This window comes from Onychostruthus taczanowskii, unplaced genomic scaffold (assembly GCF_017590055.1).
Source record: "Onychostruthus taczanowskii isolate IOZ18803 unplaced genomic scaffold, ASM1759005v1 scaffold51, whole genome shotgun sequence".
Taxonomy (NCBI): Eukaryota; Metazoa; Chordata; class Aves; order Passeriformes; family Passeridae; genus Onychostruthus; species Onychostruthus taczanowskii.
The window spans coordinates 3,877,607-3,898,160 of NW_024502680.1; the positions used below are offsets into that span (position 1 = coordinate 3,877,607).

At 47.2% G+C, this 20,554-nt stretch overlaps 1 protein-coding gene across 2 annotated transcripts; it reads left to right on the top strand.

Moving 5' to 3' along the window:
- Window positions 1-42: 42 nt before the first annotated feature.
- PPP1R7 (protein phosphatase 1 regulatory subunit 7) lies at window positions 43-16,908 on the top strand. Of its 2 annotated transcripts, XM_041416213.1 has the most exons (11): window positions 68-143; window positions 793-870; window positions 1,030-1,152; window positions 5,272-5,327; window positions 6,269-6,334; window positions 7,074-7,204; window positions 8,090-8,252; window positions 11,266-11,382; window positions 13,321-13,425; window positions 14,265-14,351; window positions 16,529-16,908. In XM_041416213.1, exons 2-11 carry the CDS (start codon window positions 828-830, stop codon window positions 16,703-16,705), a joined length of 1,068 nt encoding a protein of 355 aa, XP_041272147.1. In that variant the 5' UTR covers window positions 68-143; window positions 793-827; the 3' UTR covers window positions 16,706-16,908. The 2 variants fall into 2 exon arrangements, with proteins under 2 accessions (XP_041272149.1, XP_041272147.1); XM_041416215.1 differs by lacking the exon at window positions 793-870 and having other exon boundaries at window positions 43-143.
- The last annotated feature ends 3,646 nt before the right edge of the window (window positions 16,909-20,554 follow it).

Here is a 20,554-nt window from a genome sequence, read left to right on the forward strand (position 1 = left end):
TGCTGGCGATTGGCTGGGGCGCGGCAGCAGCGGCCGGCTGTGATTGGCTGCGGCGGCGGCGGAGGCAGTTTCCGGAAGGGGCGGCGGGAGGAGGAGCGATATGGCGGCGGAGAGCGGAGCGGGGCCGCAGGAGATGATGGAGGGTGAGAGCCCGCCGGGGCTGCCGCGGCGGCTGCGGGGTCGGGGTGGCGCGGCCGGCTGCTCCAGCGCCGCCTCTGTGCGGTGCGGCTGCCGACTGCGCGCCGGGAGGGCTCGTGGGCCCCGCGGGGTCGCGCAGCCCCCGTGTGTCCAGCCCGAGGCCGGTGTCCGGCGGCCGGGCCCTGCCGGGGCCGGTGTGCGGCACCGCGGGGCGGGATGCCCGCGGGCTCCGTGGCCACAGGGACAAGGAGTGGGGTTGTGGAGATGGCCGTGACGTAAAAAGTAAAGATAACGAGAAGGAAGCCTTCAGGATGGCGCTGGTGTTCCCTAGTCCCCGGTGAGACGAGAGGAAAGACTGAGGGGGGCCAGCGAGCGGCTTCTGCTGGCCCAGGCTCAGGGCGGCCACCGCGGCTGTGGCTCGGTGAGCCTGAAGGGACCCGCAGGCTCTTCTGGGGAGGTTGCTCTTATCTGCGAGGATTTTTTTTTTTATCGATGCCTTCACTTCTTCGTGTCATTGGTACTATTGTACATGATACTGATTAATTTATTTTTTTTTTAATTCTAAAAGCTCTTAAAATGTAATCGTTCTAATTCCATCTCCGTAATCTTTGGAATTGCACTTCATTGATCTAAGAAATTTCCTTTTTCCTCCAGTCTTCTTCCCAGATTGTTGGTTTTAGGAAGATGTGATGGGAGGAAAAAGTGCATCCAAAATCAAAGTAGAAACAAGGGGTAAGAGGCCTTTTATTTAAGACTAAACCTTTCATTTAGTTAACTTAGGATTTCTACTAACTGCCTAGTCGTTTATGTGAATCCTGGTTATTTTACCTGCCTGCTGCTGCCCCGTGCTGCCGGGAGAAGCCTAACTCTGCCTTTCTGTGTCTTGTGCAGTGGATAAGAGGATCGAGTCCGAGGAGTCTGGCGACGAGGAGGGGAGGAAGCAGGCGGTTCGCTTGGTGACAGAGCTGAGCCAGCAGAGCCTGCGGGATGAGCAGAACGGCGAGAACTCCGCAGGTACTGAGCCTCGGCACAGGAGCGGCGGCCGCGTGTGCACGGCGGCCCCTGGGCTCCTCCCGGGGTATCCATGGGAACCTGCCCCGGAGCCGTCCTCCCGACGTGCCGATGAATCTGTAGCGTTGTCCTTGCTAGAATAAAGTTGCCTGCTTTTTATGGAACTGCTAGTATTAGAGCTTTGGTTTGTTTTTTTACCTTGTTTATTTACCCATCCGTGTTTCTCTTTGAAATATTTGATATCGAAATGCAAAGCGTCTTTGTTCATGTTTTGCTTTTATGGAAATTTAGATAAGTTCTAATGAAAATCTTTCCACATAAGGTGTCATGAGGAGCTTTTCATAATTCTGCCTTAGTTTATGTAGTTTTTTTGCCTACAGAATTGCCAGGTTCCTTTGGAAGGCAACAAGACTATTTCTGGATGGCTTGAAGGAACCTGTCCCTTTTGTTGTTTTATTTTTTTTAAATTAAAACAGCATGTTTAAAATGGTCTAAGACATCTCAAAATCATGTATTTGAATCCTCTTGGGTGTAGACTTTTCCTACTGATCCCACTGTTTGCACTAAAACATGGGGTAGAAATACTGACAGACTTTAAAGCCCGTGGATGTTTGATGGAAGGGTTTTCAGTGGCTTGCGTGGAGCTTGTCAGAGCAGATCCATTTCTGCAGACCCTGTGTGGTGATTTCAGCAGAGCTTTTGGTGCAGTCTGAAGCATAACATCATCCTTTTGACAGAGATCTCCATGTTTTTATTGTTATTGGGATACTGGAAGGGAAATAATGAAAGCAATTTTAGTTCTTGCAGCGGATCCCTGCTCGTCTCAACCTTGCGGGTTGGGATTTGACAAAGTATCTTTCAAACTGATAAATTGTTACTGGAATTTTAAATCTCTTCCCATAACTAAGTGCACTCTGTATAGATCTAATTTGTTGCTGATAGTTTAAACCCCCTAAATGTCACTAAAGAAATGCTCTTCCAGTCTTCATGGCTTTGCAGAGTGTGCATCCCAAGCGCTGTGCAGTTGATGGAACTGTGCAGATCAGACAGAGCTTTCCTTTGCCTGCCTGGAATCCTGAGTGTTTGCTCAGCTGCCATGATTTAGCTGTGTGTTGGAGGTTGTATTTTGCACATTGTTCCCCTGGGAGTTCTATGAAAGGAAATACAGAAGTGATGTACTTTCACTCCAGTGAAAGCAAGAAAAGCACATTCAGATTTGTTTGCTGAATTACATTTGTGTACTGTTTAATATAATGACTGTATTGTTGCTTTTTCCAAACTGTAAGCATTCAGAAAACTAGGGCAGGAACCAAGCAGAGGAATAATTTTTGAACATTTGAAATACTTTCCACAGCCAGCTTTGAATTTCTCAGCTGAAAGGAAAATGATGAGTTTTCCACATTTTTTTCACAGAAGATCTTAAGTAGCTTGAACAGCTGAAATTTCAAATTCATCATTTAGCTAATTCTCTGAGGAATAGAGCCTCTGGTTAGAAATCATGTAACTGAGCTATTTATAATGTTCTTCATGCATATGCACTTAAAAAGTGTAGTTAGGCTTTTTGTTGATTGAAATGCTTGTGGTACTGTGAACTTACATAACTCAGTAATGACTGTTCCCACTGTGGAATTTGGGTTTTCTCAATGGTGGATTTTTTCCACCTCTGCAAAGGCATGTGGCTTGCAGGCATGGGTTACACAGAAATTCACTTAGGAAACTTCACTGCCAGAGTGATGGGATTTTTTCCATTGAGAAGTGTGGAGTAAAGCAATTTGCAAGGGAAATTGCAGTCCTGGCTGTAAAGTGCTTGTAGGAGGGTCAGTTTAGAGGCTTTTTATATCCAGTCACTTCATAAATAAAGTGACATATAAATGGCTGTAAATTTGCTAGAACCATTTTTCTCTTCTTTCTCCTTCCTTTTTTTTTTTTTTTTTTTTGAGAGAAAATGTATTTTAACATTTTCCTACAAATTCTCTTCTTTCTCCTTTTTTTTTTTTTTTTTTGTTTTTTTTTTTTTTTTTGGTTTTTTTTTCTGCTTTTGAGAGAAAATGTATTTTAACATTTTCCTACAAATAGTGATTTACAGCTCATACCAGGCACACATCTCCCTCAGGCTGCTGAATGCTTTATACATAGTGCATAGACTTCATGGCAGTTGACTTTAGTACACAACAGCACTGCCTGTGTGTTCAGTTTCAAATTTCTTTTATTTTAGTGAATTCAATGTGTATTCTGTGTGATTTGGTTTTGCAGCTTTGGATTTGAATGCTGCTTTCCACACTGGCTATCATGAGAGGTCTCTCAAAGCCATATGTCAAAATTAAGAGCCTCAGAACAGAGTATTTAACACATTACCTAAATCAAGTGTTTATAAATTAAAATATTCAAGCTTTCTAGCCAAACAAAGTCAATTGCTTGAATGGGGTTTTTTGCTAAAGATTTTTTTCTTTACCAAGTGTGGAATTGGCTTTACTGTTGGACAACTTTAAGGTCTCAAAGGACCTGAAACTCAAGAAGTTCCTTCACCATGGCCACTAAGTTACTGCCAGTATCACTCAATAGCAGGGGCATAATTTGGATTTTTCATGTGCTGTCTTAAATAACTGTTGTTCCAAAGCTGGGCACTGTTCCTGTGGGCTGTAAATTCTGCAAGGCTGCTTGTTTGGCTTGGAGCACTTCTCACTGAGAGTCTTTGCACCCAAGAAAGAGGCCAAAGAGGTACAGCCTTGATAGCAGCAGGGTGGGGTATCCCACTCCCTTGCTGGAGGGCAGAGCTCCTGATATGGAACTAAAATAAGAAAAAAAGCAGGTGTTTCTCATTGCTGAGAGGCACATGTATGTCTGTCCATTTTTGGTGGCCTTTCTAGCTTGCTGTTCAACATCCCCAAGACTACCAGCTCATTTCGCATTCCCAAAATATAATTTATGTTTCCTGCTATTTTGTACTATTAAAAAAAAATAAAAGAGGATTGCTCTTTCAGTCTCAGCTTCTGTGAATCAGCTCAGTGAGTCTCTTTCCTGTTTAAATGTCCAGGCAAGAGCAACAGCCCAAATACAGGAAGGTCAGTGCTGATCTGTGGACCACCAAAGCCTCAGAGCTGGATGGTGGCATTAAAAATGGTGATGCTGGTACTGTTTGTGCCTGCACTGCAACTTCCAAGGCCAAGCATTAGCAGGAAGAACACTCATTAAATAGGAGCACTTGACATTTACAGGGATTTAACCATTCTGGGCTGTGAAAACAGTCACTGCTGCTGGGTTAAGGGAATGAGCTTGCATACATGCAGGAGTTAGTGCAAAGCCTTTGGGATGGGACTGTAATTAAAGCTGCTTGGGTTTTTGGTAGCTTTGCACTCAGAGAAGCTTTGCACGTGAAGTAGAAAAATCTTGCAAGTCGTGTTGTAATTCAGTTTTGCAAAGCTGAATCAGACTTTGTTTTTCTTCAGAAATTGATGCACCAAATGGGAAAGAGCATGAATTATTCAGCATGAATTCTGCAGTAAATTTCCCTCCCTCGTGTGCTGTGGTAGAAGCACAGCAAATGCTGGGGTGTTTTCCAGAGCTGTAAAAGCACTTCCCAAGGAAATTCATGCAGTGGGATAAACAGTGTTGTCTGGCATAGTAGAGAGTTCAGCCAAACAAAGGAAGGGAGATCCATGCAAAAGTGTTCACAATAGTGACATAAAGGGGCAGTGCTAATGAAAAAAAACCCCAAAACCTGAAGGGTGGGATTGTTGAGACATTTGGTCATTCCTGGCCATCTCACCAGGCAGTTAGGATTCCTTCTTGGCAAGGCTTTATTATGTTGTCAGAGGAGCACAGGCACTCTCAATGGGGTAGTGTGAAGGAAAGGCATCCTGCCCACCCTTGAGCCTGCAGTTCCCAGCAGCCACACAGGCAGGTTGGGCTGCTCTGTGTGTGGTTTACATCTGAGCATGAAATCCTGCAGAAAAGAAAGGTTTATCCCTAACGAGCTCTCATGGTTTTAATGCAGCAGAATGTCTGAACTGTGCCTCTCATGTGTTTCTGCTCCTGAGGAGCATTTGCTGTCTGCATGGTGGCTGTTATCCTGCCTCGGGCTGTCTGCTACAGGAGCTTGTCATGTGTTTGCTTCTGCTGCAGGAGAAGCGGAGACCCCAGTGGACATGGAGACTATTAGCCTGGACCCAGAGGCTGAGGTAAAGGCAGATTTTTGTCCTTACGGGCTTTATTCGGCAGGAAGCAAAGGTAGGCAAAGGCAAGTATTAAACCTGATTCAAAGATCTCATTCTTCTGAAGGTGCTGGCTGCTGTGATCCTCCCCAGAGCTGATTCAGAGCCTTTAGACTAGAAGTAGAGGTGTTCTATTTTTCATCACTAGCTGAAACGTTCCGTTAGTAGTTTAGAATTTTAGATGAAGCGTAGATGCACTGAAAGTGTGTCTGTGCTGCAAGAGGTACTGCTGGGCTGTGAGCTTCAGGGAGTCTGTTCAGAGAGCTGTTAGCTGCTGTGAGCCCTGTGGTTTGGAACAGGCACAGTGACTTACCCAGCCCAGTGCCTTGGCATCAGATACCTCGTGAGCCTGTTAGCAGCAGAGGGTTTGAGCTGCTTTTGAGGGTGGGGAAGTGCTCTCTTGCTCTTTGACTTTCAAATCTGGAGCATCTGGGGCTGAACAGCACAGATGGGAAGTGCCTCAGCTGATTGCCAGTGCAGAATTAACATTCACAAAACCACTGGTTATTCAAACTGTCAGTGACTCCTGCTCATCTGAGGCCTGGAACTGGAAATGGCAACTTGTGTTCTGGTTAAGCCCTAGCAAAGTAAGTAAGAGAACTTTATGCAAAGCTTTATTTATGCAAGAATTTTTCCATCTCAATAAATTTCTGAGGATTTCTAATTTTGGTAATGCTCAGACTCAGGAAAGGGCTGCTGCATTATATGCAGTTGACAGGTTCAGGCAGTGTGTCTCAGTTGTGGTGGTAAAATGTGCCAAACCCATTTTACAAATGCTCTTGGAAGGGAAGTTTTAATGAGCTACACATTTCGTAAGACTATGATTTCCTAGAACAAAGTACCACGTTGATCTTTAAAGACCAGATTTGTTTTGAAACATCTGCTAAATCCCTCCATTTCTCTTTAAGGATGTTGACTTGAATCATTTCCGGATTGGGAAGATTGAAGGATTTGAGGTGCTCAAGAAAGTGAAGGTAACAGTCCTGGGGAATAGAGAATGCCTCTTGGAACTGGGGATTTTGTAGATCTAACCTCTAAGAGGACAGAGAGACAGCCTCTTCTGGCTGAGGTTTAGTGAGTTGCTTCATTTTTAGCTGGAAAAGGTAGTGTTTACCTATTTGTCTAGGAATAATAAAAATCTTGGGATTTTGCAAGTGTGTTTTGGAAGTGGATGAGAGGCAGTGCATCAGGGCACATCCTGGACTAGCACAGCAGACTGAACACTGAATAATGTGGGTGGCAAAGGATCTCAGTAAAGCCCTCAAAGCAGGCCCAGTTAGAACGTGTTGCTCAAGGCGTTCTCCAGTTAAGGTTTTGAGTATTTTGTATCCTCTCTGGGCTGCTCTTACTGTATCTGACCATTGTGGCTGAAAGATTTCCTTCTGTAGAACTGGAGCATACCACTTCTCCAGTTAAGGTTTTGAGTATTTCCAAGGATGGAGATTTTGTATCCTCTCTGGGCTGCTGTTACTGTATCTGACCATTGTGGCTGAAAGATTTCCTTCTGTAGAACTGGAGCATACCAAGAAAAGATTGTATTAAAAAACCAAACAAAACCCCACAAGCCACTAACAACCCAACAAATTCCCAGCAGAACTTCACGGGGGAACCCTCACCCACACCTTTCAGTCTGTAAGCCAGAAGGCATTCCTTCATAGCCATTTTCCTGTTTCTTTTTAAACTTTTCCTCAACAATTTCCTCAACTTTTCCAGACTCTGTGTCTCCGTCAGAATTTGATTAAGCACATTGAGAACCTGGAGCAGTTGCAGACCTTGCGGGAGCTGGATCTCTATGACAATCAAATTCGGAAGATCGAGAACTTGGAGTCTCTGGTGGACCTTGAGTGAGTCCAGGGGAATCACCAGGATTAGTTTGGGGATGGTTTGCTGCTCACTGTGTTACTCATGCTGTACTTAGTCCAGTGATTATCACCCAAGCCTCTCTCAGAATTTATTTGGCTGCTCTGTGAAGGATAATGTCTGTTCTGTATTGATATTCCACCTGTGCAGTACACAAATTTCATTGTCCTGAAGCTGCCCAGGGACAGGCAGCTGGAAATGAGCCCTGTGCTGTGTGAGGCAGTGAGAATGGCTGGTGGCTGTAGCTTCCACTCAGGTGTGGGAGCTCTCAGGCCCCCTTTGCTCTTGCAGTGAGAGCTCTGAGTAACAGGTGTTTATTCCTGCAGAAATGACAAGAGATTTCAGGTAAGGTTTTTGGGATTTTTTTGACGAGTGTTAGGGAAGGAGTAAGTACTCTTCCAAGTTTCTGAGTTTCTGGCACTTGCCTGGATCACTCTGGGGGTACATTACAAAACTGTTCCCCCTGGGGCAGGACTGGCCCACTTCTCACCATCACAATTGCTTCCTGCCCAGGGGATCCCTTGGCATGGTCCTGTCAGAGGCAGATCTTTCAGGTACCTTTCCCAAGGACAATGCAGATTGGCTTCCTCCCACTGTGGCAGCTCCATGGCTGGGCAAAATAGTGGCTGTCTTCTGCATGTGGCAGATGATTTTTTTTTTTCCCTAACACACTACAGAAGTATTTTGAGAGTTTTATTTGTTGTGTTTTCTGATAAAAAGAAATTACATTCATGACTTCAGCTTCAAGGCCTAGCAAATGCTTGATCTCTGCAGACGTGGAGGGAGATTCCCCACCAGTTTAAAAGTGCCTCTTTCAGAATGATCCCTGCCTGATGGACTGATGAGACCTTTGGTTTGTTTTGCCTCAGGGTCCTGGACATCTCCTTTAATGTTCTGCGACACATTGAAGGACTGGATCGGCTTACCCAGCTTAAAAAGCTCTTCCTTGTCAACAACAAAATCAGCAAAATTGAGAATTTGAGCAGCTTGCAGATGCTGCAGATGTTAGAGTTGGGGTCCAATCGAATTCGGGTAGGTTTGCTCGGAGAGATGTTGGCTGCAGAGTTTTCAGCTCTGTGCTGTGATATTGGCATTTTCTGAAAGTGCACTGCATTGACTTTGATTTGCAGTTTTGTTGGTTTTTATTGTTCCAGTCACTCCCTGTGCTTATTGCTGTGCATGCTGGAGCCTTTCATTATGCATTAGTGCCTGGCTGCTAAATCACCATTTGTGAGTTTTTGTCTTTAATGAACTCTCACATCCCCTGTGTGTTTCCTTTTGCAGGTGATGGTTTCTTCTTGCTAGAGAGCCAAGCCTATCAAAAGTAGCAGTTGTTTTCTCTTACCTTGCTACAGGCTGGTGCTGAGCCCATGAAACCTATTGAAAAGAAAATGAGTTTGATCTGCAGGTGCAATTGACAGCCTGCTATGGCACTCAGTCTTGTTTAGGAAAAAAATTTCTTGAGGCTTTGCTCTAGAATGCCTTTAAAACCTAAAATTTGGTACTGTACTGCTGATTGCTTTGGGGTTTTATTATGCAGATTGTGACTTTTTCAATTTAAAATCTCTGCCACTTACAGGAGAGCAGTTATGAGTAGTCTCTCCTGTCCCTAAGGTGTGATTCATGTATTTTCTCAGTTCCTAAGAGAACTGGTAAGACAGATGACACAAAAGACTTGCAACATGCAAAATAAGCTCTTTTTTTTAAAGCTTTTTTAATTACATGCTCTTTAGAAAATACTCATAGAAGATGAGTGCATTTCAATCAGTGTGGTCTGAGTTAGTGCTGCCCATTTATAGTCTCTGAGAAATTACTTGTTATGCTGAAAGATTAGGAAAAGATCAGTTTGTCCTTTTTGTTTCAGGACTTGTGGAAGAACACTTGTCTTTGTAGAAAAGAAGGAAACTTCATCTATTAAAAGCAGCCTTCTAAGGCAGAAATGTGTGCTGCATTTTTGAAGAGGAAAAATTTTGGTTTGCTCCTAAAGCCAAATTGGACTGAATTGTTTTCTAGGAATTTTTGCTTTGGAAATGAAATTATTTAGGGGGATAAATCTAGAGTGTGAGAACATCAGCCAGGTCAGATGAGGGATTAGGAACCTTAGAGTTTGCATAGGGTGGGGGAACAGGAGTTTTGGAGAGAAGCACTTGGCTTTTTTCAGAAGCACAGCAGGCTCAGCACACTGATCCTTGCATTACAGAAGTTGGGTTAAACAAAACTGTACTGTGTTCTGTATCTAAGCATCATTGTCATCTGGAAAAAAAGAAATCCAGCTAGATTTCTGAATTGATACTTAGGCAGTACATTGTCAACAATGTTGTCAAGCCAAGGAATGTCTTTTTAACAGTGAGATTAGATTTATGTGTTTTCTCAGTGTTGAGCCTGAGCATATTAACAGAACAAACAAACAACAACAAAAAAACCTAAATTGTCACAGTATGAGTTACACAAGTTTCTTAAATTACTTTATTTTTGGTGGGTTTTTTTCTGTTTGTCTGTTAATTCTGTTCTGACTTCTTCAAGCAGCAGTGTTCTATGCTTCTGATTGCTTTATTGGAGTGAGTAACCTGTGACTTGGCACAAAGAAATCTCATGCTGCCTGGGGGTACCTGGAACTCCTGAGCTGGTTTTCTCTTGGTTAGGGTGCTTTGGCTGTGTGTTTTACAGCTGGACATACCCTTAACTCTTTAGGGTACAAGCCTGTGGACTCTTCAGGCAGTGTTCTTGGCTCTGAGGTGCCTGATTGACTTCTTCCCTTGTATCAAAGCTGCTGCAGCTGGGCTGTTCTTGCCTACTCAAACCCCCCAGAGTGCCCTTACCTTGGAGGCCCTCATGACTTGGCACTTCTTGCTCTGTTTCTTTTGGGAAGCAGAACTTTATGCTTGAGCTGACATATTTAATGCTTTATTTCCTTAAAGCTGGACTGAGGCAGCTGTAATGTAAGCACTTCTTTACTTGTTCTTAGGTTTTTGTTCCCTCATGTTCATCTGTTCCATTCCTCTTCCTGTACTGAGTCATCTGGAAGGAAATGCTGAGGCTGGAGAAGCTGCCAATGAGCAACAAATCTATAATTTTTCTTGCAAGGTCACAACAGGGCTAAGTCCATAATCTAGAAGGGGGGTGAATGCAAATTTGGGCTGATTTACACTGTATGTTCAGTCTTCTGGCAGCTGTGGGATAGAGGGTGAAAAGCTTCTTGCCTTTCCTGAGTGTCCATCTTCTCCTTCCTTGTGTTACTGCGTGCACAGGTGAACACCCAGAGTGATCCAGGTGGTGCTGGGACTCAGTGGCCTGGCTCCCCAGCACTGATTTGAAATTTTGGCAGGCAAGAAGCATGTGGAAAAGCTGAGATGTCACAGGCTGCCTCAGCACAGTCACACAGCTCTGGGTGTGTCTGTGTCCATATCACTGTTTTTACTGTGTGCTGAAGTCTGGTGTGAAGTCCTTTTTGCTTTTAACAGCATCTTGGTTTTTTAATTCAGAGGCTTTTCCCTGTGAAATACAAGTGTCTCCTTTTGTTTGCAGGAGCCTTTTGTAATCTTACCCTTTTCCCTTTTTTCCTGTTTTCACTCTTCTGTTCATGCTTTCTACCTTCCTTTGTAATATCCTTGATGCTTCCCAGAAATCCTGATTTTCTCTTCCTGAAGGCTGAGCTCAAGCTAAACTGGAGCAGTGTGTGTATTCTCCCAGCAGTGTGTATTTAAAAAGTGTGCATCACTCAGGCTGCTGTGGGTGTGTTCTGCCAGAAGAAGGCTGTGTAGCCAGAAGTGAAATCCAGTATCACACACACCTGTGAGACAGCTAACTTGGCTTGTGGCAGAGAAGCTGAACACTCACCTCTGTGTTATACAGTCACTGATGTGCAGGACTCAATTTACAAGTTGTGTTCTTTCTTTCCATTCACTAGTGGCAGCTTTTTTTTCCTTCACAAAGGAGTATCTTCTGCCCAGGATACACCACAGGGTTATAATGTGGCTACAAGGTGACAGCCACGTCTCCCAGGTGGAGTTCTGCAGTAACACTGTCTCCTCTGGTCGTTTCACAGGTAATTGAAAACATTGACACCTTGGCTAACCTTGACAGTCTGTTCCTTGGAAAGAATAAAATCACCAAGCTCCAGAACCTGGATGCCCTGACAAACCTGACTGTGCTCAGTATACAGGTACTGCTTGTGTTCTGAAAGCTTTGAACCACCCTGTGAGATAGGATCAGCTCTTCTCATGGTTTGGGCTGGAAGGAACCTTAAAGACCATCTTGTTCCAGCCCCTGAAATGGGCAGGACACCTTCCACCATCCCAGGCTGTGTCCCAGACTCCCCCAGGGATCCAGGGGCAGCCACAGCTGCTCTGTGCCAGGCCCTCACCTCCCTCACAGAGGAGAATTTCTTCCTAACACCTAATTTAAACCCGTCTTCCTTCAGCTCAAGGCCATTCCCCCTTGTCCTGTCACTGCATACTCCTGTGAAAATCCCTCTCCAGCTTTCTTGTAAGCCCCCCATTAGCAGGTCTGCAGTGTCAGGGTCAAACTCCTGTGCTGGAAGGAAGTGTGTTAATCTTTGTGTTGTCTTTTTTTCATCCTTTCATGCTACTTGAGATTGACAGACACTGATAAAATTATAAAACAGCTGTTTGATTTTTGTGGAAGAAAGAGGAAATTAGTGTTATCCCTTACTTCCTTCCTGAAACACTGTTTCCTAATGTATTAAATAACACTGAAAGTGTTATGCTGGTAGTCCTTACAGGGACAGTGGCTCAGAGTCACTGCCTTCTTACTGAAGAAATGTGAATGAGCCTGTGCTGAATGCAATCTGTCCTTAGTGAGCTTTCAAACAGCTTCTTCCTTTTTTAAAAGGTGGACCATCCCAGGCTGTGTCCCAGACTCCCCCAGGGATCCAGGGGCAGCCACAGCTGCTCTGTGCCAGGCCCTCACCTCCCTCACAGAGGAGAATTTCTTCCTAACACCTAATTTAAACCCGTCTTCCTTCAGCTCAAGGCCATTCCCCCTTGTCCTGTCACTGCATACTCCTGTGAAAATCCCTCTCCAGCTTTCTTGTAAGCCCCCCATTAGCAGGTCTGCAGTGTCAGGGTCAAACTCCTGTGCTGGAAGGAAGTGTGTTAATCTTTGTGTTGTCTTTTTTTCATCCTTTCATGCTACTTGAGATTGACAGACACTGATAAAATTATAAAACAGCTGTTTGATTTTTATGGAAGAAAGAAGAGGAAATTAGTGTTATCCCTTACTTCCTTCCTGAAACACTGTTTCCTAATGTATTAAATAACACTGAAAGTGTTATGCTGGTAGACTCTGCTGGCTCAGAGTCACTGCCTTCTTACTGAAGAAATGTGAATGAGCCTGTGCTGAATGCAATCTGTCCTTAGTGTCTGAAACACTGTTTCCTAATGTGTTAACACTGAAAGTGTTATGCTGGTAGTCCTTACAGGGACAGTGGCTCAGAGTCACTGCCTTCTTACTGAAGAAATGTGAATGAGCCTGTGCTGAATGCAATCTGTCCTTAGTGAGCTTTCAAACAGCTTCTTCCTTTTTTAAAAGGTGGAGTAAAATACACTCAGCTAATTTCTTTCACTGCATCTCCTTCTCCATGAGACAGTGCTTGTGCATTGTAGTAGCTCTCAAAGCTGCTGGCAAGCCACACTGACTGCCTGCAGTGGTACCTGTATGTGCCATTATTCTGTAGAGCTTAAACAATTAGCTTTATGTCCTGCAAGAGTGCAGACAAGACAAGAGTGCAGTGTGATTAAGGTGGTGTAACTGCCTCTGACTTTCCCATTTGTAAAGACCTACAAAATGAACACTGTTCATGCACAGGCCTGCTGTTTGTTAAGGCACCAAGCCAAAAACTTTCAGGCTGCAACTTTTGGTGGGAAGGTCAGAGTCTGATTCTTGCTGGAGGCTGGGACTCCCATGGGACTTCCTCGTGCATCAGTGGTGCAGAGACAAACAGCTGAGCTCCCAAGGTCTGTGTGGGCCCAAGCAGACTATTTCCCCTTCCCAGCCATACTTTAGAGAAAGGTTTTTCCCCGGTGAGTGCCACGGGTTTGGGGTTGTTTGGAGGGTGCTAAAGAGCCTGCTGCACTTGCAGAACAACCGTCTGACCAAGATTGAGGGGCTGCAGAGCCTGGTGAACCTGCGGGAGCTCTACCTGAGCCACAACGGCATCGAGGTCATCGAGGGACTGGAGAACAATGTGAGCCTTTGGCTGACTGTGCAGCACAATTGTTGCCCTGAGCTGCTTGTGTTAGTGGCTTTTCTGGAAGTTTTTGTTCCTCGGTTTCCCCAGTTCCTGGGTCTCTTGAGAGACCACAAATTATCCACGTGTTTGTTGTATTTTGAAGTGTCTTGTGTGGGTAAAGATCCTCCAGATATTCTGGAGCAGGATTATTTTTGTGACATGGGGAAGGGAGATGTGGTTGAAGCAGTAGCCTGGCTGATCCTGAGCCATGGGAAGGCTCCTGGACACAGCTGCTGCAGCCTTTCAGACAGCAGCTTGTAGATAACCATGAGTGCTTTTCAACAGGACAAAACTGGAGCTAGAAGTAAGAGAGGCCAGCTATAGCATGCAGCTTGCCTTCCTGCCAATGTACATATCTCTCTTTTTGGATGGGATGGATTTTGTGGAAGCCTGGATCATTTTCACTCTCACCCAGCAAAAGCTTTTCTAAAATTGTTGAGTTTCCTGCTGCTAAGAGTTTGGTCAGCTGTGCTGCTCAAGGGGACACTTTGGATCTGATTTTTAATCCTCCTCTTAATGTACTTTGAGTAAAGCTCACTTTTTAGGAGCCCTTGGCTGGCAGTTGCCATCCAGCCAGTAACTGCCTTCATTTTTGTCACATGGAGGGGTCAGTAGCCCAGCTTAATTGAAAACAATCTTCCTTGTTCCATATAGGCAGCAAAAGTTGAGCTGAATGTGAGCAGCTGGCAATAACCTGTCTGCTCCTGACAGTTTCCAACTCTGGGCCTGGAAAAAGTGGCACAGAGAAGATGAAAGGAAATCAGATCTAATATTTTTGTGTTTGCTTTGTCTAGAACAAACTCACAATGCTGGACATTGCAGCCAACAGAATTAAGAAGATTGAGAATATCAGCCACCTAACAGAGCTGCAGGAGTTCTGGGTAAGCACAGGCCAGAGCTGTTCCCCAAAATGTCTGTGCCAGAGTGAGGGAAACCCTTCAGATGGGCAGCAGGTGGGCATGTGTGCCTTGGAGGGAAGTCGTCTAGTTCTGGTGATCACTTTAAGGTCTGACAGTCTGGATAAGAGTGTGTGGTGGTTTTCCCTAGGGAAAGGGAAGAGCTTAAAGATTTCTTGCTGAGCTTTGCTGAGTGGTAAGGAGCCTGTCTCTGCCTAGGAAATGGGCTGTGCCTTCATGCTCAGGTTGGTTATGACACAGCCCCACATGTCCTGTTTCTGCAGCTCTTCTTTCTGTAAGTGAGCATGACAGAGTACCAGGGGAAGCAGAGAGCTTGTTCAGAGCAGGGTTGGTGTGTTTATGGTGTTATAAACATGAAGAAAATGAAACCAACTTCTGGTTCCATTCCTATGAGGCTGATAACAGCTTAGGATTGCTTCTGTTTCTTGCTGGCACCCTGAATTGCTAAACTCCTTGGCTTTCCTAGGTCAGGTCAGGAAATTCAGAGATGCCCTGTCCTGAAGCATCAGCACTGTGCCATGTTTGGGAGCTGTGCACAAACGTGCTCATGTGAAAGAATGGAGAAGCAGCAGCAGCTGTTCATGAGCTGTGCTTCAGCTCTTGGAGAGTCTCTGCATTCAAGGCTGAGGAAAAGAGCTGTGCTGTACAAGGTCTGCCATTTGGAGTTATTTAAACTCTTGGGCAGATGCTGAGAGAAAATGAGTGGAAAGCAGCTCCAAATGAAGCCCAGCTGGAGTCTGGAGCCCAGGCTCCTGAGATGGTGCTCCTCATCTTGCAGAGTGGCTGAGGAGCCCCCCAGCAGTGCTACCTGGCCATGCCTGTCTGCAGGGAGCTCTTTAAGGAGCAGGGCTGAGGAGAAGCCCATTTAGCTGCCCATTAATCTTGTGGCAGTAGAGGTGACAGTGCAGTGTGGCTGGTGTGGGGCCTGTCCTTATCCCGTGCAATTCCCTCCTGTTTCCCTCTTTGCTGTTGCTGTGCTTACAGGAGGTGTCTGCACTGGTTGCAGTGTGACTGAAAGGAGAGGCCAGAGCTGAACTTGGCTGGATTCCTTTGCAAAAACACCAGTGTGTTTGGAGTCCTTTGTCAGAGCAGAGTGCTGGCCAAGATCTCTTAGCTGAGAACAGAAAATGCCTCCTGGCTTTGTTCCAGCCTTCCAACACTATGTTTAAAAAAACTGATTGGTTTGAAAAGGAGCAGGGCAGAATTTTCAATGGAAACCAGTGTTGTATCTCCCAATTTATATTTTTTTTTTCACTGACTGCACAACTGAAGCCACATAACAATGTCCTTTAACACCTTAAGTAAACAGAATTCAAAATCCTATCCACTGTGATAGTCTTCTAGCAGTTTCCCAGTAGCACATCCCCAGTGGAGGGACTGAGATACCTGCAAGTTGAGTGACTTGGCTGAAGTAACATTGTGATGAGCTGTAGCAGAATGAGACAATCCAGTGAGGTTTTTTATATTTTATGTGAAGGTGGCATTGCTGCAGTGACTCTGTATCCAAAAGCAAAGGGTGCTGTTGTCTCAGGGCTGGGCAGCATGGGGCCACCTTGCAGCTTTGCTTCCTTGCTGGACAGCTGAAGCACTCATTCCTTTGTGTGCAATTGCAGAGCCAGCAATGAGGCAGGAGAAGAACCCAAATCAGAGAGCTTGGCATTTCCTCTGGAATGTAGAAGCAGTTTTTGCAGGGAAATTTATGTAGAGGAGAGAGGAAAATGTTGCTTTTCTTGTCAGTTTGGGACCTTTTTTAATGTGTCCTGAGAAGTCATTAAAGATGGGTGTCACAGTGGAAATAAATGATGATATAACAATTTCCAGCCCATAAATGCACGGTGGAGAGGGAGATGGTGCAGAGACTGGCCTGGTGCCTTGCAGGGTCTCTCCTGGCACACTGTTGGACTGGATCTGCTGTCTGAAGGGTGGGGCATCTGCCCAGCAGCCAGGACAGCCTGGGGGGCTGGGTTAGTGCTGAGGCCTGGCATGTGAGACAGGAGAGCTCATCTCAGGGCTTCCAGGGCAAGAAGGATCGCGTGGAGGAGGAGTTTGTGAGCGGTGGTGCCCTGGTGACGCAGCACCACGACTGCTCTCCTTTTCTGGGGGTCCCCGTGGGTGTGAACGGGCCTGTGTGTGCTCTGCAGATGAATGACAACCTCGTGGAGAGCTGGAGCGACCTGGATGAGCTGAAAGGAGCCAAGAACTTGGAGACTGTGTACCTGGAGAGAAACCCCCTGCAGAAGGACCCCCAGTACCGGCGCAAAATCATGCTGGCCCTCCCGACTGTGCGGCAGATCGACGCCACCTTCGTTCGATTCTGAGCCTCCTGCTGCCCTCTCTCCCCTGCCCTCCTCCAAGAAATGTCCCAGCAGGGTTTTTTATCCACTTACCACTCCCCAGGTCTTCAGTACACTGACACACACAGGGCAAAAAGTCAACAAAAAGCACTGAAACCAGGTCTCGTGTACAATGCACTCATTGTTTTTGAAATGTTGTTATTATTATTATTAAATCTTAACACAGAGCCTTCAGTGTGCCTGTGGTTTTTATTTCATGGGGGAGGTTTTACCAGAAGGTGTTTGCAGCAGGCTGAAGCCATGGGAGCCACTTGCTGACCACTGGTGACTCTGTGACACACGTTCAGGTTAGGAATGTCCTCACAAACACCACCTCCAGATCAAGGCTCAGCAGTGGTGTGAAAAAAGATCTGACCCAGGTTAGTTACCAGGTATACCTGGTGGTACAACAAGGGGCTGCAGGGGGAGTAGCCCTTTTGTATTCATGTTTTTAAACACAGCTACAAGCTCATGAAGGGACTGGGGACAAGCTGGTGTTAATATATTAACAGGGTTTGGTAACTTTGTTGCAGACAGTGTTTGCCATCAGAAAATCTGAATCACATCCTGCTTCTACTGAAGATGGCAGTGTGGTATTGCTGTCCTTTGCACCTGTGTTTGATCTGGGCCCTTGAGCTGCATCTCTGCAGCAGTTGAAAAGCACTGGGAAGCACTCATCCTACTCAGGTGCTCCAGCCCTTCCCTTTCATGAGACAGATGCAGTTCTCAGTCCTGTTAATGAACTCTCCCAGCTTCCTGTTTCCCATTAGGAACAGCCAGGTGAAGTGGCTGGAACCCTCTCCAGAGCAGGCACAGCCTTCCCTCAGCTCCTTCTTTCACTCAAGACAATGCCCAGCCCCACCAGAGCACCAAGTCCTGGAGGAGAGAGACAGGACAAACGTGGCTTTGGGTTCCATCATGAGATCCCTTTCCTTGCCTCAGACTTGGTCCTGGTGTGGGAAACCATCCCCCAGGAGCTGAGCTGGCAGCAGGACTGTGAGAACAGGGACTTGCAGGAGAAATCTGCTGCCATCCACAGGACCTGGAGGAAGAAACTTCTGGACAAGCTTCACTCTGCTGGGATTCACACAGAGAAGGTACCCAGTGATCTGACTCCAGATTTCTATCCCCTTGTGGTAAATCCAGCCTTGATTTATGGATTGGTGGATCCAGGGCAGGATATGCCCTGCCGTGGGGGCCTCCTCCAGGAGTGCATCCAGGGGTGGATGTGTTTGTGTTCATCTCCTGGGTCAGCTCTGCCAGGCTGATCCACGCAGCACAGTCACCCCAGTGCTGCCCACACAAACAGCTACAGGCGCCAGCAGCCTTGCCTGTTATCTGTTACCTTTTACCTTTTATCTTCTGCTGGAGTCACCTTCTCCCCACAGCACATGACTCCTCTGGAGAAGGAGGTGCTGAAGGCACCTGGAGCCTGCTCTGCTACTGTGCAGCAGCTCCAGCTCCAGGTGCCTCTGCAGGTGAGGAGCTGCAGTCCCCAGGCTTGCAGGGGAAGGGGACAGTGCCCCAGAGCTCCTGGCTGTCCCACTCTGCACCAGCAGCTGCATTTCTGTGGGGCTCTGATGGCGTTTGCAGCCTCCTTGCTTTCCAGGGGACCTGGTGACCGCCAGTCACCACTCCTGTCCCATGGACAGCTGTGGGATCTCACTTCGTTTTGCTTCTGAGCTTCTCCTCCAGAGCCCCATCCCTTCTTTCTTTGGCTCTGAAAGCAGGTTCCTGGGTCTTTGAGCAGGGTTAAATGTTGTGTTGGTGAGGGTCCCAGGACAAGGGAAGAGATTAATCTGACTCCATATTCTTAGAAGGCTGATCTATTCTGTTCTGTTCTATTCTATTCGAAATTAAATACTAAAAAAAACTATACTAAACTATAGTGAAAGGGATACATCAGAAGGCTAGAAAATGAATAATAAAAATGTGACTTCTCAGAGCCTCGACACCACTGGCTTTGATTGGTCAATAAGTAAAAACAATCAAACATGCACCTGCCACATTCCAAAGCAGCAAACACAGGAGAAAAGAATCAGATAACTATTTACATTTTTCTCTGAGGTTTCTCAGCTTCCCAGGAGAAGAAATCTTGGTGAAGGGATTTTTCAGAAAATATCATGGTGACAGCTAAAGGACAGGGGAGTGCTGCTGCCACATGGGCAAGGAGCACTGAGGCAGGGGGACTGACCCACCAGGGAGTGGGAGCACTCAGCTGGCCACAACACCCCTGGGACTGAGGCAGTGCCAACTGGTTTGGGCTAACTGGTGCCAGTCTGGGACCCTCATCAGCCCTTTTGTCCCACCTTGGCAAGCAGGAAGAGGCTTTGTGTGAACCAGATGAGCCCTTCTTTCCCTGGGCTGCTCCGGGTGCACTCCAGGGCTCAGAGCCTGGGGAATGAGGGCTGAGTGCCAGCTGGGACAGACCAGCCCCTGCATGGGCAGTTCCAGCTGGTGTGTGCTGTGGGAATGCCTTCCCATGCTGGGGTGCCATCTCCCTGTGCCAGCAGGCTGAGAGCCCCCTGTCCCTGCAGGGAGCCCCAGGGGATGCCACAGAGCTGGCACAGGAGCTGCTGGCATCACGGTGGGGAAGCAGATTAGCACCAAGGTGCAGGAGGTGGCCATGCTGTGAGTGTGCCCTGGCTTGTCAGGGCTGTCACACCTCCCTGAGCTCACGCAGGATGCCAAGGGCATGTTCAGTAGCAGAGGACATGGTGGTCCTTCTTTGGCTCCTCCAGAGAGCTGAAGTGCTGGCAGCAAAAGCAGAAGCTCCTCTCAAGCAAGGAGGAGGATGAGGAGGGGCAGTCAGCCCTGGTGGAGCAGGCACACAGGGCTGTGGGTTCAAAGGGCTGCTTGATGAATTCCTGGGGATGGATAGGGACTGGCCTCGGGCTGGGGAGTGCTGAGGGTTGCTGGGAGAGAGAAAGCTGGTGTGGAGAGGCAGGAACTGCAGGAGTCCCCCAGAGGAAGGAGCTTTCACCCTGAGCAAGCTGCAGGGAGAAGGGCTGCCCCAATCCCCACAGGATGGGGCTGTGAGATGCTGCAGTTGATGCTGTCATCTCAGCCTGTCCCTCCCTCACAGCTCCTCGTCCTCTCTTTCTCCTAGTCCTGCAGTTTGGCTTCACGGCCATCTTCGTGGCAGCCTGTCCCCTGGCACCCCTCCTCACCCTGCTCAGCAACAGGGTGGAGATGTGCCTGGATGCCCACAAGTGCACCTCTGAGCAGCCTGTGGCTGAGCGGGCATGGCGCCTTGGCACCTGGCTCTCCACCCTGCAGGTGAGCACCCACCTGGGCAGCGGGGCGTGAGGGGGCTGCACGTGGAGTAAGGGAATTGGGGACAACTCGTTTGGGTGTTGCAGGATGCAGCACGGTGAGGGGAGCAGCAGTGCTCAGGGTGGGTCTGCCTGTGCAGAAGGTGCAGCTCCAGCCACGGGCAGTGGGCAGCTGTCACGCTCTTGCTTGGCAATAATTGGAGAAAGGGAACAGCTGTCTGCTGTCCCAGACCAGTGTCACGTCTGGTTTGGCAGGCTGAGGGCAAGGAGCAGAAAACCACCCCAGAAGCACAGGGCATGAAGGAGGGTGGGAATGGGGTGTCCCCCAGCTGCAGGATCTGCTGGTGCACATGTCCCTGCTTCAAGGCCTTCCTCATAGCCTTCACCTCTGATTTCTGCCCCATGCATACTACAGGTACATCCACAGCAGCAGCCTGCACGTGAACTTCACCTTGGTGCACCACGGGACTTTGTCCTGCAGAGCAAAGCCCATGCAGGTGGGAGCCTGCTCCTGCCTCGGCTGGCTCCTCCTTCCTCAGGCTGGGATTTTGCCTTTCTC

Coding starts and splice junctions, on each gene's coding strand:
- PPP1R7 (XM_041416215.1), top strand. CDS start 101: ATGGCGGCGGAGAGCGGAGCGGGGCCGCAGGAGATGATGGAGG. Junction 6,335..7,073: donor AGGTGCTCAAGAAAGTGAAG/GTAACAGTCCTG, acceptor CAACTTTTCCAG/ACTCTGTGTCTCCGTCAGAA. Junction 14,352..16,528: donor CAGAGCTGCAGGAGTTCTGG/GTAAGCACAGGC, acceptor TGTGCTCTGCAG/ATGAATGACAACCTCGTGGA.